The sequence below is a fragment of the Nyctereutes procyonoides genome, unplaced genomic scaffold (assembly GCF_905146905.1).
Source record: "Nyctereutes procyonoides isolate TBG_1078 unplaced genomic scaffold, NYPRO_anot_genome, whole genome shotgun sequence".
NCBI classification, from domain to species: Eukaryota; Metazoa; Chordata; class Mammalia; order Carnivora; family Canidae; genus Nyctereutes; species Nyctereutes procyonoides.
In genome coordinates this window covers 26,560,984-26,576,312 of record NW_026575133.1, presented here as the reverse complement: position 1 = coordinate 26,576,312, position 15,329 = coordinate 26,560,984, and the positions used below count along the sequence as shown (strand labels likewise).

At 35.8% G+C, this 15,329-nt stretch overlaps 2 protein-coding genes across 4 annotated transcripts in view; both read left to right on the top strand.

Moving 5' to 3' along the window:
- FAM53B (family with sequence similarity 53 member B) overlaps positions 1-15,329 on the top strand; it is a 144,698-nt gene that overhangs the window by 3,575 nt on the left and 125,794 nt on the right. The gene's annotated exons all lie outside the window — the stretch shown is intronic.
- The window catches only part of EEF1AKMT2 (EEF1A lysine methyltransferase 2), a 35,403-nt gene that overhangs the window by 4,215 nt on the left and 15,859 nt on the right, over positions 1-15,329 (top strand). For all 3 annotated transcript variants that reach the window (XR_008667113.1, XM_055346366.1, XM_055346365.1), the window contains exon 4: positions 14,662-14,769. Coding sequence is in view for 2 of the 3 variants with exons in the window: in XM_055346366.1 (XP_055202341.1) it covers positions 14,662-14,769 (108 nt within the window). In the remaining variant the exon portion in view is untranslated. The remainder of the gene's footprint in view (positions 1-14,661; positions 14,770-15,329) is intronic.

The window sequence follows — 15,329 nt, the reverse complement described above, 5'->3', positions numbered from 1 at the left end:
TGTGTGTGATAATGGATCACTGAGTATAGAAAAGAGAGCAATTAACTTTGGGGAACAGCAACGGGAAGGGTCTTGGAGGAGCTAATATCCAAGTTGGGTGGAAATTGCAGGGACCGGGGTGTGGTGAGTGTGAGTGAGGTGTAAAGAGGAAGAGAATTTCAAGCAATGAACACAATATTTAAAGATTTGGAGGTGCCTGGCTGGCTCAGTTGGTGGTGTGTGGCTCTTGATCTTGGAGTTGTGAGTTCAAGCCCCATGTTGGGTGTAGAGATTGCTACAAAAATAAATAAATAAAAAATCTTAAATAAAGAAAGACAAAGGTTTGAAGCAGCATATCATGTACTGGACTCATAAACAATTTGGTAAATTAGAATATAAAGTGTATATGTGGGATGGACAGAATGAGGATTAAGTTAGAGGTAGCAGTCATATCATCTGCCATGCCTAATAGATTTTACTTTTAGGCCATGGGAAGCCTTTAAAATGTTTTAAGCAGTGGAGTATGATTAGAAAAACTTACGATAAATGTTTTTGAAACATTAAGGTATAACATATGTACATGTTAAAGTGCACAAATCAAAAGCATGTGGCTCAGTGAATTTTCACAAAGTTAACATACATATGGTCAGCTCTGAACTATCACCCTGGTCAAAAAGTAAAATATTACAGACTCTAGAAAACTCCCCTAAACACCCTACCAGTCCTTTCTAAATTACTCCCTCCTTCCCCTCTAGTGGTAATCACTGATGATGAGGTTTTAACATCAGAGATTAATTTGCCTGTTTTTAATTGTATAAAGTCTTTTTTGTTCTTGTTTTTTGAAGATTTTATTTGCTCATGAGAGACACAGAGAGGCAGAGACATAGGTAGAGGGAGAAACAGGTTCCCTGTAGGGAGCCTGATGCAGGACTAGATCCCAGGACTCCAGGACTTGGGATCACAACCTGAGCCAAAGGCACACACTCAACCACTGAGCCACCCAGGTGGCCCTATTTTTGATTGTATAAATGGAGGGCTCCAGCATGTATTCTTTCCAGTGTACAGATTCTGTGAAATTCACTCAAGTTGTTTGTAGTAACACATTCATTTTCAGTGCTATATAAGATTTAATTATACTGCAGTTTATTCATTCTCTTGCTTACGTTGTAGATTCTCTTGTAGATTCTTTTGGATTGCAGTATAATTATTTTAGTTTTATTTGTAGAGACTAATGATTTATCCTTTGAGACTAATAGTTTAAGTAGATTCAGATTTTTTACATATACAGTTGACTCTTGAACAACATAGGTTTGAAATATGCAGGCCCATTTGTGGGATTTCTCAATAGATATATGTATAGTACTGTAAATGTGTTTTTTTTTTGTGATTTTCTTAATATTTTTCTTACTTTATTGTAAGAATATACAGTAAATGATACACATAACATACAAAATACGTGTTAATCGACTGTTACGTTACCAGTAAGGTTTCCAGTCAACAACAGGCTATGGGGGTGCCTGGGTGGGTCAGTTGGTTAGGCATCCACCTCTTGATTTGGGCTCAGGTCATGATCTCAGGGTCATAAGATTGAGCTCTATTGTGCTGAGCGTGGAGCCTGCTTAGGATTCTCCCTCTCCCTCTGCCCCTCCCTCCTGCTTTTAAGAGCATATGCTCTCTCTCCATCTAAACAACAACAACAAAACCCCCAAATCCCGGTAGACTATTAATAAAGTTTTGTGGAAATCAAAAGTTAAATGCCAATTTTTGACTGCTAGGGGTGTCAGCACTCCTAACTCCTCTATGTTGTTCAATGGTTAACTGTATAATTATGCAGACTATGAATAATGGCAGTTTTCTTTCTTCCTTTCTAATCCTTTATAACTTTTCTCCTCTTATTACACTGTCTAGGATCTCTAATAGAATGTTGAAAAGAAGTGGTAACAGAAGACATCCTTGTCTTATTTTCCCCTTTTCAGAGATTACTTTGAATATTTCACTATTAGGTATGATGTTAGCTTGTAAATTTGTTTTTTAGATTACTTGGTATCAGACTAAAGAAGTTTCTTCCTATTCCTCCTTTGTTAAAAGAGAGAGTGTGTAGGTGTGTTTCTCATGAATCTTGTTATTAAATGTTTTTCCTGTTATTGAGATAATCATATTAAGTTTGTTCTTTAGGCTATTCCTGTTGATGAATTACACTGATCATTTTCAAATGTTAAGTGTATTTCTGGAATGATACGTATATTATCAGCATATATATTATTAGGTTCTGTTTATTAATACTTTGTTTAGGATTTTTGCAGCTCTGTCCATGAGAAAGATCGTCTTGATAATTTAACTTTTGTATAGTGTTCTGGTCAGTTTTTAGTACCAGGTTATGCTGGCATTATTAAATAAGAATGTATTTTTTGAAAGAGTTTATTAATAATTAGTGTTTTTTCTTCCTTAAATGTTTGGTAGAATTCATTGGTGAAGCCACCTACATGTGGAATCTATTAAGGGAAGTTACTTTCTTTTTTAATGTGTACTTATTAAATGTAGTATAATGTGCATAGAGAAAAATGGTCATTTAAGTATATAGCTTTTACAAAATGAACACCTTTGTGTAACTTACCAACCTGATCAAGAAATCATTGTTAGCATCATAGAAGCCCCTTTGTGTCATTCCCTTCTAACGTTAACCACAATTCTGATGTCTGTCGTATGTTAGGCTGGTTTTGGTGTTAGCTGTACTGGTTTTCTCACTGTGGTTTTTAATTAACATTTCTGTTATAACTAATGATGTTGAGCACCTTTTCATGTGCTTATTTGCTGTTTGAATATCCTCTTTGGTGAAATGGGTGTTCAGATCTTTAGGCCATTTTTAAAAAAATATTTTTAAAGATTTTATTTATTCATGAGAGAGAGAGAGAGAGAAAGAGAGGCAGAGACACAGGCAGAGGGAGAAGTAGGCTCCATGCAGGGAGCATGATACAGGATACTAGGATCACATCCTGGGCCGAAGGCAGGTGCTCAACCGCTGAGCCACCCAGGGATCCCTTTAGGCCATTTTTAAATTGGGTTATTTGTTTACTTATTGTTAAGATTTGAGGATTCTTTTTTTTTTAATTTATTTTTATTTTTTTTATTTATTTATGCTATATATATATGGGGGGGGGAGAGAGAAAAAGAGGCAGAAACACAGGAGGAGGGAGAAACAGGCTCCATGCCGGGAGCCCGACGCGGGGCTCCAGGATCGCGCTTTGGGCCAAAGGCAGGCACTAAACCGCTGAGCCACCCAGGGATCCCCTAGATTTGAGGATTCTTTATGTATTCTGGATGTAAGTTCTTTACCAAGAACTAAATGTTTTCTCCCATTCTTTGGCTTCTTTTTTTAATTAATAATACCCTTTGAAGGGTAGGAGTTCTTGATTTTGGTGAAGTCCAGTGTACTAACTTTTTTCTCATATAGATTGTGCTTTTGTGGTCATAATAACTCTGCCTAATCCAGGGTCACACAAATTTTCTCCTATGTTCTGAAAGTTTAAAGTTTTACCTATTACATTTATTTTATTTTATTTTTTGTTTTTGAATTTTGTTTTTAAGCTCACCCACTGTGGGGCTTGAACTCAGAGCCTTGAGATTAAGAATCACATGCATCACTGACTGAACCAGTCAGGTGCCCTTATCTTTTATGTTTAGATTTTTGATTCTTTTGGAATTTTTCTGTAAGGTTTCAGATACTGGTTGAGGTTCTTTTTTTTTTTTTTTTTTTTTTTTTTTGCATGTGACTGTTGTATTGTTTCCATTATATTTTGAAAAGATTATCCTGTGTCCATTACATTGAGTTTTATCTGTTTTCTTTCTTTCTTTTTTTTTTTTTTTCTTCAAGATTTTATTTATTTATTCATGAGAGACTGAAAGAGAGGCAGAGACACAGGCAGAGGATGAACAGGCTCCATGCAAGGAGACCAATGTGGGACTCGATCCCAGGAATCTGGAATCATGCCCTGAGCCAAAGACAGATGCTCAACCACTGAGCCACCCAGGCGTCCTGAGTTTTACCCTGAGTTTTACCTGTTTTCGATATGCTATAAATGATATTATGGTTATACGCTTTATTTAGTTAGTTTTTGATCTCCCCTTCTGCTGAACAGGGAATTGTGAAGTTCTCTTTTCAGAGATGGCTTACAGTATTTCACTGTTTGATGAAGCACTAGGTGGCTTCATTTCAGTGTGATAGAGTATTAAACTATATGAAAATACCAGTTTATTTAATTATGCAGTCATTCGTTCATTTATGCATTTGCTCCCACGTTGAAGGGTACTGGGACTGTTTTTAGTACTCGATTATTAGTGATACTGCCAAACAAATTTCCGAAATGGTTATACTAGTTTATACTCCTGCTGGCAGTGTGAGAAGTCCATCCTTGCCAACTCCTGGTATTGTCAGTTTATACGATTTCAGTGATTTTGGTAAGGGGTAGTGGTATCTCATGATTTTATTATTTCCTGATGACTAAAGATGTTGAACATATTTTCATATGCATCTTGGGTATTTGGCTATTCTTTTTTGTGAAGTGTCTCACTTTTTTTGCCTATGTTAAAATTGGATTGCTTGTGTTTTTCTTATTGATTTGTAGGAGTCCTTTGTATCACATAATACTTTCATCTAATGCATGGCTTGCCTTTTCACTTTATAATAGCATTTTTATTTATTTATTTTTTAATTTTTTTATTTTAAATGTTTCTTTTTTTTAAAATTTTATTTATTTATGATAGTCACACAGAGAGAGAGAGAGAGAGGCAGAGGGAGAAGCAGGCTCCATGCACGGGGAGCCCGATGTGGGATTCGATCCCGGGTCTCCAGGATCGCGCCCTGGGCCAAAGGCAGGCGCCAAACCGCTGCGCCACCCCGGGATCCCTATAATAGCATTTTTTGATAAAAGTTTTTTAATTTTAGTAAAGCTTAATATATCATTAAAAAAATTAGTAGTGCTTTTGCATATTCTGTATTAAACCTTGCCTGTCCTGAGTTATAAAGATATTTTTCTTTGTGTTCTCCTGGGAGCTATGTTGTTTTCTTCGCATTTAGGTTCTGATGAATTGTTGTGCATGTTGTGAGATCAAGTTTGAGGCTTATTTTTTCTCTTATGACTATCCAGATAACCCAGCACCATTTTATTGAAATGTCCATCCTTTCCCCCACTGTACTTTGGTCATAAGCTAAGTAATGCTGTGTGCTTGGGTCTGTGTCTGGATTCTTTATTCTATTCCTTTGGGTTTGTTTGCTTATCCTTATGCTAGTGCCTTGCTGTCCTGATCACTGCAGCTTTGTCTTCATATTTGGTTGATGTAAATTCTCCAACATTGATCTCTTTTCCATTGTGGTCTTGGCTATTGTTAGTTAGCTTTTTCCATCTTTATTTAAATTTTAGAATAATCTTACCACTTTTCGGGGAAAAAAGCATACCCTGGCATTTTGATTAGGATTGGATAGAATTTACAGGTTAATTCAGGGAGGATGCATATTTATTTACATTTTAGACTCATTACTTTTCAGGAAAAAAAAATCGTAGGATTTTGATTCAGACTGCATTGAATTTGGGAAGGATTTAGATTTTTACAGTATTGAGTCTCTGAATCCATGAACATGATATGTTCCTCCATTTATTTAGTTCTTTATATTCTCTCAGTAATATTTTGTACTTTTCTCTGTAGAGATCTTATTTATCTTTTCTTAGATTGATCCCTAGATATTTGTTGTTGTTCCAGTTGTTACTGTTATGCTTTTAAAATTTTATTTTCTAGGAGTGCCTGGGTGGCTCAGTTGGTTAAGTGTCTGACTCTTGCTTTCTGCTCAGGTTATGATCTCAGGGTCATGGGATCCAGCCCCATGATGGGCTCTGTGCCCAGCATGGTGTCTGCTAGGGATTATCTCCCTCCTCCTTAACCCCTTCCCCTGCTTGTACTTTTTCTCTTTCTCTAAATGAATAAATAAAATCTTAAATTTTAAAAAACTTTCTAATAGTTCATTGCTAGTAAATAGAAGTACAACAGATTTTTCTATTAATCTTGTGTCCAGTAATTCAGACATTAATTCTAATAGTTTATTTATAAGTTCTTTTGGATTTTCTTGCATACAGTAATGTCATGTAGTTTTATTTCTTCAAGTTCAACTTTGATGTCTTGCTTATTGAGATACTGTGTACTCTCGAATACAATGTGGAATAGAATTATTAAGGCAGGTGGCCCGTGACACTGCTTAGCATAGGAGGAAAGCTTCTAATATTTCTCCACTAAATATGATGTCAGCTATAGGTTTTTTTAGTCTTTATCAGATGAGGGTTTTCGTTTATATTCCTCGTTTAAGTTTTAATCACAAATGAGTGTTGAATTTGATCATGGCTTTCTTTGATATCCATTGAGATAAGATGATTTTTCTTGATTCTGTTAATGTTGGATTGATTGATTTTAGGGACAGGGTATCTTTACTTTTTTAATTAATATTTTTATTCAAATAATTTTAGGGATTGATTTTTTTTTTCTAAGTAAGCTCTGTGCCCAGTGTTGGGCTTGAGCTCTACCCACTGAGCTTGCCAGATGCCTCTGATTGTTTACTGTTAAAACAAACTTCCATTCCTCAAGTAGAACAAGTCTGATTGTTGTGTATTATCCTTTTCATATATTACTGGATTTCATTTGGTGGTATTTATTTTGCTTATGATTTATATAGTTTCATCAGAGAGGTTAGCCAATAATATTCCTTGTCTGAAATTTTCATGTGAGGTTTTTGTATCAAGGTTTTGCTGGCCTCAGAACTGGATGGGAAATTGCTCGCCTTTTATTCTTTGGAAGAATTTGTAATTGGCTTTGTTTCTTCCTTAAACATTCAGAAGAATTCTTGATGACATGCTCTGGAATGTGGAGTTTTTTTTTTTTTTTTTTGGTAGGGTTTGAGTCAGTTTTGTGTTTTTCAAGAAATTTGTCCATTTATCTGAATTTTTTAAAATATTTGTTTGTTTGTTTGTTTATTTATTTATTTATTTATTTATGAGAGACACAGAGAGAGAGGCAGAGACACAGGTAGAGGGAGAAACAGGTTCCATGCAGGGAGCCTGTTGCAGGACTCGATCCCGGGACTCCAGATGGGAGGCGCTAAACTGCTGAGCCACCCAGGGATCCCCCATTTATCTGAATTTTAAAATTTTATTGGCATCAAGTTGTTCATAATTTGCTGTTAAATTTTTAAAATTTACATATTGTGAAATTGACTTTTTTACATGGAGTTCTGTGGATTTTAACACTTGTACAGATGCTGTAATCACCTTTACAGTCAGGATACAGAATAGTTGCATTCTATATAACCATACATTTTTCCCCTGGTAGCCACTGATCTGTTCTCTATCACTAGTTTTGTGTTTTTGAGAATGTCCTATAAAATGGAATTATGCAGGATTATAATCTTTTGAGATTGCCTTCTGTTGTTCAAAATAATGCTTTTGAGATTCATCCACGTTTTTGTGTGTATCAGTAGTCATTTTTATTGCTGAAAATTATCTGATGTATGGTTATATCACAGTTTGTTTATCCATTTACTTGTTGGAAGGGCATGTGAGTTGTTGCTAAGTTTTTGGCAATTATGAATATGCTGCTATAAACATTTGTGTAGACGTTTTTGTGTGAACATGTTTAAGTTTTCTAACTATATGTTTATTAGAAACTGCCAAGCAATTTCTGAATAATTGTACCATTTTACATTCATATTTCACATACATGAGCAATGTATGATAGTTCTGTATTTTTGCTGAAATTTGGAATTGTCCGTGTTTGATGTTTTAGCCATTCTAATATTTATATACAGCGTCTAATCATGGTTTAGTTTGTAGTTCTCTGATGGCTAATTAATTTGAACATGTTTTCATGTACTTAATTACTTAATTGCTATCTTTATATCTTGTATGGTGAAATTTCTGTTCGAGTCTTCTCATTTGGACTGAATTGTTTGTTTTCTTACTGTTGAATTTTGTGAATTCTTTGTGTATTCTGAATACAAGAATTCTCTGAAACATCATTGTAAATGGTTTCTCTCAGTCTAGCTTTTCTTTTCTTCTCTTAAGAAATGAAAAGTAAAGTTTATGATTTTGATAAAGCCCAGTTTATTGAGTTATTTGTATTTTTTCTATTAAATATCTCTATGTGGGGCTCAAACTCATGACTCTAAGGTTGAATTGCTTGCTCCCATAGACTGAGCCAGCCATGTACCCCTAGTTGTTGTTTCTTTTTAATGTATCATGTTTTTGGTATCCTGTTTAATAACTCTTCGCCTAATCTTTTTTCTCCTTTCTTTTCCCTTAATCCCTTAAAAGATTTTATAGTTTTAATTTTTTATGTTTGGATTTATGATCTTTTTGAATTAATTTTTTTAAAAAAGGTTTTATTTATTAGAGAGAGAGAGAGAGAGAGAGTGAGCACAGGTAGGGGGAATGGCAAGCAGAGGTAAAGGGAGAACCAGGGTCCTGGGATTGAGCCCCGTTGGGCTCCCTGCTCAATGGGGAGCCTGCTTATCCCTCTCTGCCTTTTGCTCCTCCTGCTTTGTGTGTGCTCTCTCTCTCTCTGTCAAATAAATAAAATCTTAAAACAAAAAAAGATATGAGGCTCAAGTCAAGATTCTTTTTAGTGTGTGCATATAGATGTCCCTTTGTTTTAAAGCATTTATTGAAAACACTGCCCTTTCTTTAATTGTCCTTTCATCTTTGCCAAAAATCAGTTTGCCATATTCTTGTATATCTATTTCTGGACTCTATCCTGTTTCACTGATATATGTATCTATCCCTTTGTAACACCACACTGTCTTGATGAACATAACTTTTAGTAAATTTTAAAAGTGGAATAGTGTGATTCTGCCAATTTTATTCTTTTTCAAATATTGTTTTGGCTATCCCAATTCCCTTGCCTTTCCAAATAAATTTTAAAATCTATTTGTATTTATCTACAAGAGAATCCATGCTGAAAATTTGGTTGGAATTGAACTAAAATCTGTAATTTGAGGAGAAGTGACATCTTTACTATCTAGAGTCTTCCAGTCCATGAATATGGTATGTCTCTTCATTTATTTAGGTCTTCCTTGATTTCTTTCATCTGCATTTTTTCATTTTCAGCATATAGATCCTGTATATATTTTTATACTTATATATATATGCTTTTGGGGTATTAAATGTATTGCTTTTTGAAATTCAGTTTCCAGTTGTTTGTTGCTAGAAATCTGGTTGATTTCTGTGTGTTGACCTTGTATGCTGTAACCTTGCATTTATTAGTTCTAGGAGTTTTTTGGTGGGTTTTCTGAGCTTTTTTACATAGACTATCTTATTGTTTATAAATAGGGGCAGTTTCAGTTCTTCTTTTTTAATTTATATGTCTTTTATCTCTTTTCTTGCCTAATTACACTAGGTATGGCTTCCAGTACAGTGTTAACTAGGAGTGTTAACAAAGGACATTTCTGCCTTGTTCCAGTGTTAGTGATCCAATCTATGTGTACATTTCACCATTAAGGATGATGTGTTAGCTTTAAGGATGTGTTAGCTTTAAAAAAGGGGGAGGAGTGTATTAGCCTTAAGATTCTTTAGATGTCTTTTGTCAGGTTGAGGAGATTTCCTTTCTATTTCTAGAACAGATGTTGAATATTTTATAGTCTTATTAAAATTAATTCATTAGAGGGATTTTGCAGTTTTTGAGGAATTAGTCCAGGATATATAAACAGAATTAGACTAAGGATGATGTGGCTTATTCTGGGAATGCATTGTTGGTTCCTTATATGAAAATCATTTAATCATATTAACAACCTAAAAAAGAAAAACCTCATGATTATATTCTTTGACGGGAAAAACTTTTGGGGGGAGTCTGGAAATAGCAACATTAGATCTTTTCATGTTGTTCCACAGGTCTGTGAGATTCTGTTCAATTTTCCCCCCATTTTTCTCTGTTGATTAGATTTGATGTCTTCAAGTTCATGGACTTTTTTTCCTCCTCTTTCTATTCTATAACTAAGCCTACATGTTGCAGTTAGTTGATAGTCTATTAAGGCTTTTTTTTTTTCTCCCTGCAGCTTTTTCTTTGTGGTGTATTTTTGTAGAAGGTAGTTTATTAGTCCCAAATGATTTTCCACAGTGTAGATTTTCTAATTGTACTTCTATCATTTAAAATGTTTTCTGCAGGTTGGAAGTTAGACCTAGAATAAGGTTCAGGAAACTAGAGTTTGAGGGTCGAATCTGGCCTTCCTCTTTTTAAAAAATATTGAAATGTAGCTGTACCTATCCATATACATATATTGTCTGTACCTGTGTATGTGCTGGAGTGGTAGAGCTGAGTAGTTGTGACAGAGACTGTAGACTGGGAAAGCCTAACGTATTTATGCCCTGTTCCTTTAAAGTAAAATTCTGATAATCTGTGATTCAGAGATTTTTACAAACTTAGTTTTTTTTTTAATGAATTTAATAGGTGGTCATTGATATTTGCCTCTGTAGTGCATATTTTGTATTTTTGTGATGTTAATAGCTATTGCTTATATTCTGTGGCTTTTAAGTGTTTCATCTACATTTTTGATGCATTTTTTTTGTTGTTTTTGCTGGGGCTTTATTTATTTATTTATTTATTTATTTATTTATTTATTTATTTATTTATTTATTATTTTTTAAAGATTTCATGAGAGACACACAGAGAGGGAGAAGCAGAGATGTAGGCAGAGAGAGAAGCAGGCTTCATGCAGGAAGCCCGATGTTGGATTTGATCCCAGGACTCCAGGATCATGCCCTGAGCCAAAGGCAGACGCTCAACTGCTGAGCCACCCAGGCATCCCGCTGGGTGTATGATTTTAATTTATTTTTATTTTATTTTTTATTTGATAGTCACAGAGAGAGAGAGAGAGGCAGAGACACAGGCAGAGGGAGAAGCAGGCTCCATGCACCGGTAGCCCGACGTGGGACTCGATCCCGGGTCTCCAGGATCGCGCCCTGGGCCAAAGACAGGCGCCAAACCGCTGCGCCACCCAGGGATCCCCGGGTGTATGATTTTAGATTGCTGTTTTTCCTTTTCTGTTTTCTGGCTTCCATTCTTTATGAGTTATGGCTGCCAGTCTTTTTTTTTTTTTTTTTTAATAGTTTTCTTCAGGAATTTTTTTTTTTTAATTTTTATTTATTTACGATAGTCAGAGAGAGAGAGAGAGAGAGAGAGAGGGGCAGAGACACAGGCAGAGGGAGAAGCAGGCTCCATGCACCGGGAGCCCGACGTGGGACTCGATCCCGGGTCTCCAGGCGCCCTGGGCCAAAGACAGGCGCCAAACCGCTGCGCCACCCAGGGATCCCCGGGTGTATGATTTTAGATTGCTGTTTTTCCTTTTCTGTTTTCTGGCTTCCATTCTTTATGAGTTATGGCTGCCAGTCTTTTTTTTTTTTTTTTTTAAATAGTTTTCTTCAGGAATTTTTTTTTTAAATTTTTATTTATTTACGATAGTCAGAGAGAGAGAGAGAGAGAGAGAGAGAGAGAGGCAGAGACACAGGCAGAGGGAGAAGCAGGCTCCATGCACCGGGAGCCCGACGTGGGACTCGATCCCGGGTCTCCAGGCGCCCTGGGCCAAAGACAGGCGCCAAACCGCTGCGCCACCCAGGGATCCCCGGGTGTATGATTTTAGATTGCTGTTTTTCCTTTTCTGTTTTCTGGCTTCCATTCTTTATGAGTTATGGCTGCCAGTCTTTTTTTTTTTTTTTTTAAATAGTTTTCTTCAGGAATTTTTTTTTTAAATTTTTATTTATTTACGATAGTCAGAAAGAGAGAGAGAGAGAGAGAGAGAGAGAGAGAGAGAGAGAGAGAGGCAGAGACACAGGCAGAGGGAGAAGCAGGCTCCATGCACCGGGAGCCCGACGTGGGATTCGATCCCGGGTCTCCAGGATTGCGCCCTGGGCCAAGGCCAGGCGCTAAACCGCTGCACCACCCAGGGATCCCCATGGCTGCCAGTCTTATTGTCAGTCTAGTGAAGGTGATCTGTTCCTGTGTGTCTCCCCACCCCCACTCCTTGGATGCTTTTGAGATTTTCCTCTTTTTAGTTTTTATCAGATATACTATGCTGGCTTTTTCTTTTTCTTTTCCTTTTCCTTTTCCTTTTCTCCTGTTTTGTTTTCTTTATCTTGCTTTAGGTTTATATTGCTTCTTCAGTCTGAAGCTTGGGGTCCTTCATTGGTATTAGAAAATTCTTACCTGTATGCCATTTTCTCTTCTGCCCTGTTTTCCTTTCTTCTCCTGCTAAGATTCCTATTTTATATGTGTGTGTACATATATATATGTTTATTTATATGTGTTTATTTATATATTAATATATGTTTATATATTTACATATACTTATATATATATACTTATACATATAAATATATATATGTTTGATCTTATACTCTGTTATATTTTGTTTTCCATATTCTTTGCTTTTTTAATTGTCTATTCTTTTGTTCTATGCTTAATAGGAGTATTTTCTTTTGACCTTTCTTCCAATTCACTAATTTTTTTTCTGTGTTTAATCAACTGTCAAGCTGACCTGTGAATCTGCTTATTTTAAAAAATATTTTATTTATTGGACAGAGAGCAAGAGAGAGAGCACAAGGAGTGGGAATGGCAGCCAGAGGGAGAGGGAGAAGTAGCTCCCCACTGAGCAAGGAGCCCAATGCGGGACTCAGTCCCAGGACCCTGGGATCATGACCTGAGCCAAAGGCAGATGCTTAACTCACTGAGCCACCCAGGCACCCTTGAATCTCTAATCATTGCATTTTTTTCATTTCTGCTATTCATTTGGTTCTTTGTCATAGTTTTCAGTTCTCAGAATTCTCCAAGAACTGTCACTTATTTCATTTATTTGAAAATTGGTTTCTGATAATTATTTTATTTGGGCCTCCTGTGAGTCTTTTCTAATGTCATTTCTTCTCCCTTGGTTTCTCGTCATTTTTTTTTTTTTTTAATGTCTCCTTATTTTTCACTGAGTGCCAGAAACCAAATGTGAAAAATGTTGGAGATAGTTTGAGATTTTGGATGATTGTTGTAGAAACCTAAAACATCTATATATGATATTTTTTATAAGTTCTATTGTGAGAAGAGGGAACATAAGAGGAGAACTGGTAAAAGTCAATTCATAGAATTATCCTGGCTTCCTGATAGAGAAGGAATTGAGAGAAACTGGGAGAAAATGATCAGAGTATGGAGTGGGACACCTAGAAGAATTGGAGATTGGCATCGAAGCAGGGATGTTAGACCTTGAGATTAAAATAAAGATAATCAAAGGGAACAAAATTCTGTGGAATGTAATTGATATGTTGCTAGAGTTTAGATTAGAATCAGTCACTAGTAATGAAAAGTCAGGGAAGTCTTAATGGAAGGTATAGGTGTAGGTTAAGTTTTGAAGGAAATAAATTGAGTAAATAGTGAAGAGTAGAAAGACAATTTCAGGCTACATTGTAGTTTTCAACTGCTTTCTCTTCAAATTTCCTTTGAAATTACCTTTGGCCTGATCTAAAAATGTTCAGCATAGTGTTAGGGGGTTGGGGTTGGGGTAAGGACCAGAAGCAATCATACTTTTGCCATAGGCTCCACATATCCTAGGTGCAGTCATGTGGCTTGTAAACTGCTGGGACTATAGCTTTAGGCTCAAAACTCTCTCTCTCTTTTTTTTTTTTTGAGAATTTATTGATAGAGCATGAGAGAGAGAACGTGCACATGAGCAGTGGGGAGGAGTAGAGGGAGAAGCCGACCCCCTGCTGAAGAGGCCATCCAATGTGGGGCGTAATCACAGGACCCTGGGATCATGACCTGAGCCGAAGGCAGATGCTTTACCACCTGAGCCACTCAGGTGTCCTAGGCTCAAAATGCTTTTTTAAATTTATTTTTTACTTTTTTTTAAATTTTAAATATTTTATTTATTCATTTGAGATAGCACAAGCAGGGGGCGGAGGGAGAGGGAGAAGCAGGCTCCCCACTGAGCAGAGAGCCTGACATAGGGTACCATCCCAGAACCCCAGGATCATGACCTGAGAGGAGGGCAGATACTTAACTGAGCCACCGAGGAGCCCCTAGGCTCAAAACTCTCAACGTCCTCTGAGCCTTAATTTTTTGGGGATATTAATACCTGCCCAACCTATTTCACATAGTTTTTGTAAACATTTTGAAAACAAAAAGTGTAACGTGATTAATAATCACTTCACTGGTGGAAAATTGTAATTTAGAATTACAGTGAAGGAAAATTTTTCAGGAACTTACTATGTATGCATTTCATCTATTCATATAACTTAACTGTGCTAAGTAAAATTTATGATAGATTTATGTGTGAATTAGAGCATATTAATATCAGAAGTTAATGTTACATTTTTCTACTAAGGGCAAAATATTATACATACATTCTCACTATCTATGAGAGAATAAATTTTCTTTTGAAATAGAACTCAAATACTATAAAAGCAAATGAATTGTCACTTGATGTGAATTTAAATTCTTAGTTTCTATTTAGATTCTACAATAAAATTTAAACTGTAGATTATTGGATTGTATATGTCACTTGATGTATTAAATAAATTAAACAGTCGCAGTCCTAAAGGAATGTTATAATTCATAAGCAAAGCAGTTTGTTAAAACCTTATTTTAAACTAAAGTATAAAATTGTTTCTCTGTCTCTAGGCAAAATCTGGTTTCTGTAATATTACTGGAATTGATTATTCTCCTTCTGCAATACAGCTTTCTGGAAGTATTATAGAGAAAGAGGGTTTATCTAACATTAAGTTAAAGGTAACTATTATATTACTGTAACTGTTTTGTAATAGGAGTTATAAAGTTTAAGTATTTCTAAAGTATATTTGCTAACTATCTTTTGAACTCAAATTAAGGATTAATTATCAGTAATCCAAATTGAAACATTTCTAAGTAACTATTAAAAATTTCAATGTAGTTGGCTTGGGGAAGTTATTTTCTTCTCTTTCTGTGTGCAGGTGTGTTCATTCTCTCATATTTGCAAATGCAAATAATAGCTAACTTTGGATTAACTAGATCAAAAAGTTGTAAGTACATCAAGTGGTGTAGTGCTGCCAAAGATTACTTAGTTTTTTTTTGTGTGTTCTGTGATCTGTGAGATGACTCTTGGATTTATATATCTAGCCCAGGCTTCTCTGAGCTCTAGAATGATTTAAAAACTGCGTGTTTTGCACTTCTTCCTGGATAGCTAGTAGTCTCATGTAGTCCAAAATGAAACTCTTAATTTCTCTTTAAACCTGCTTTACCCCAGTCTTTCCCATTTCTGTTACTGATAGCACCATTCACCTGTTGTCTTAGCCTAAAACCAACCCAAGGAG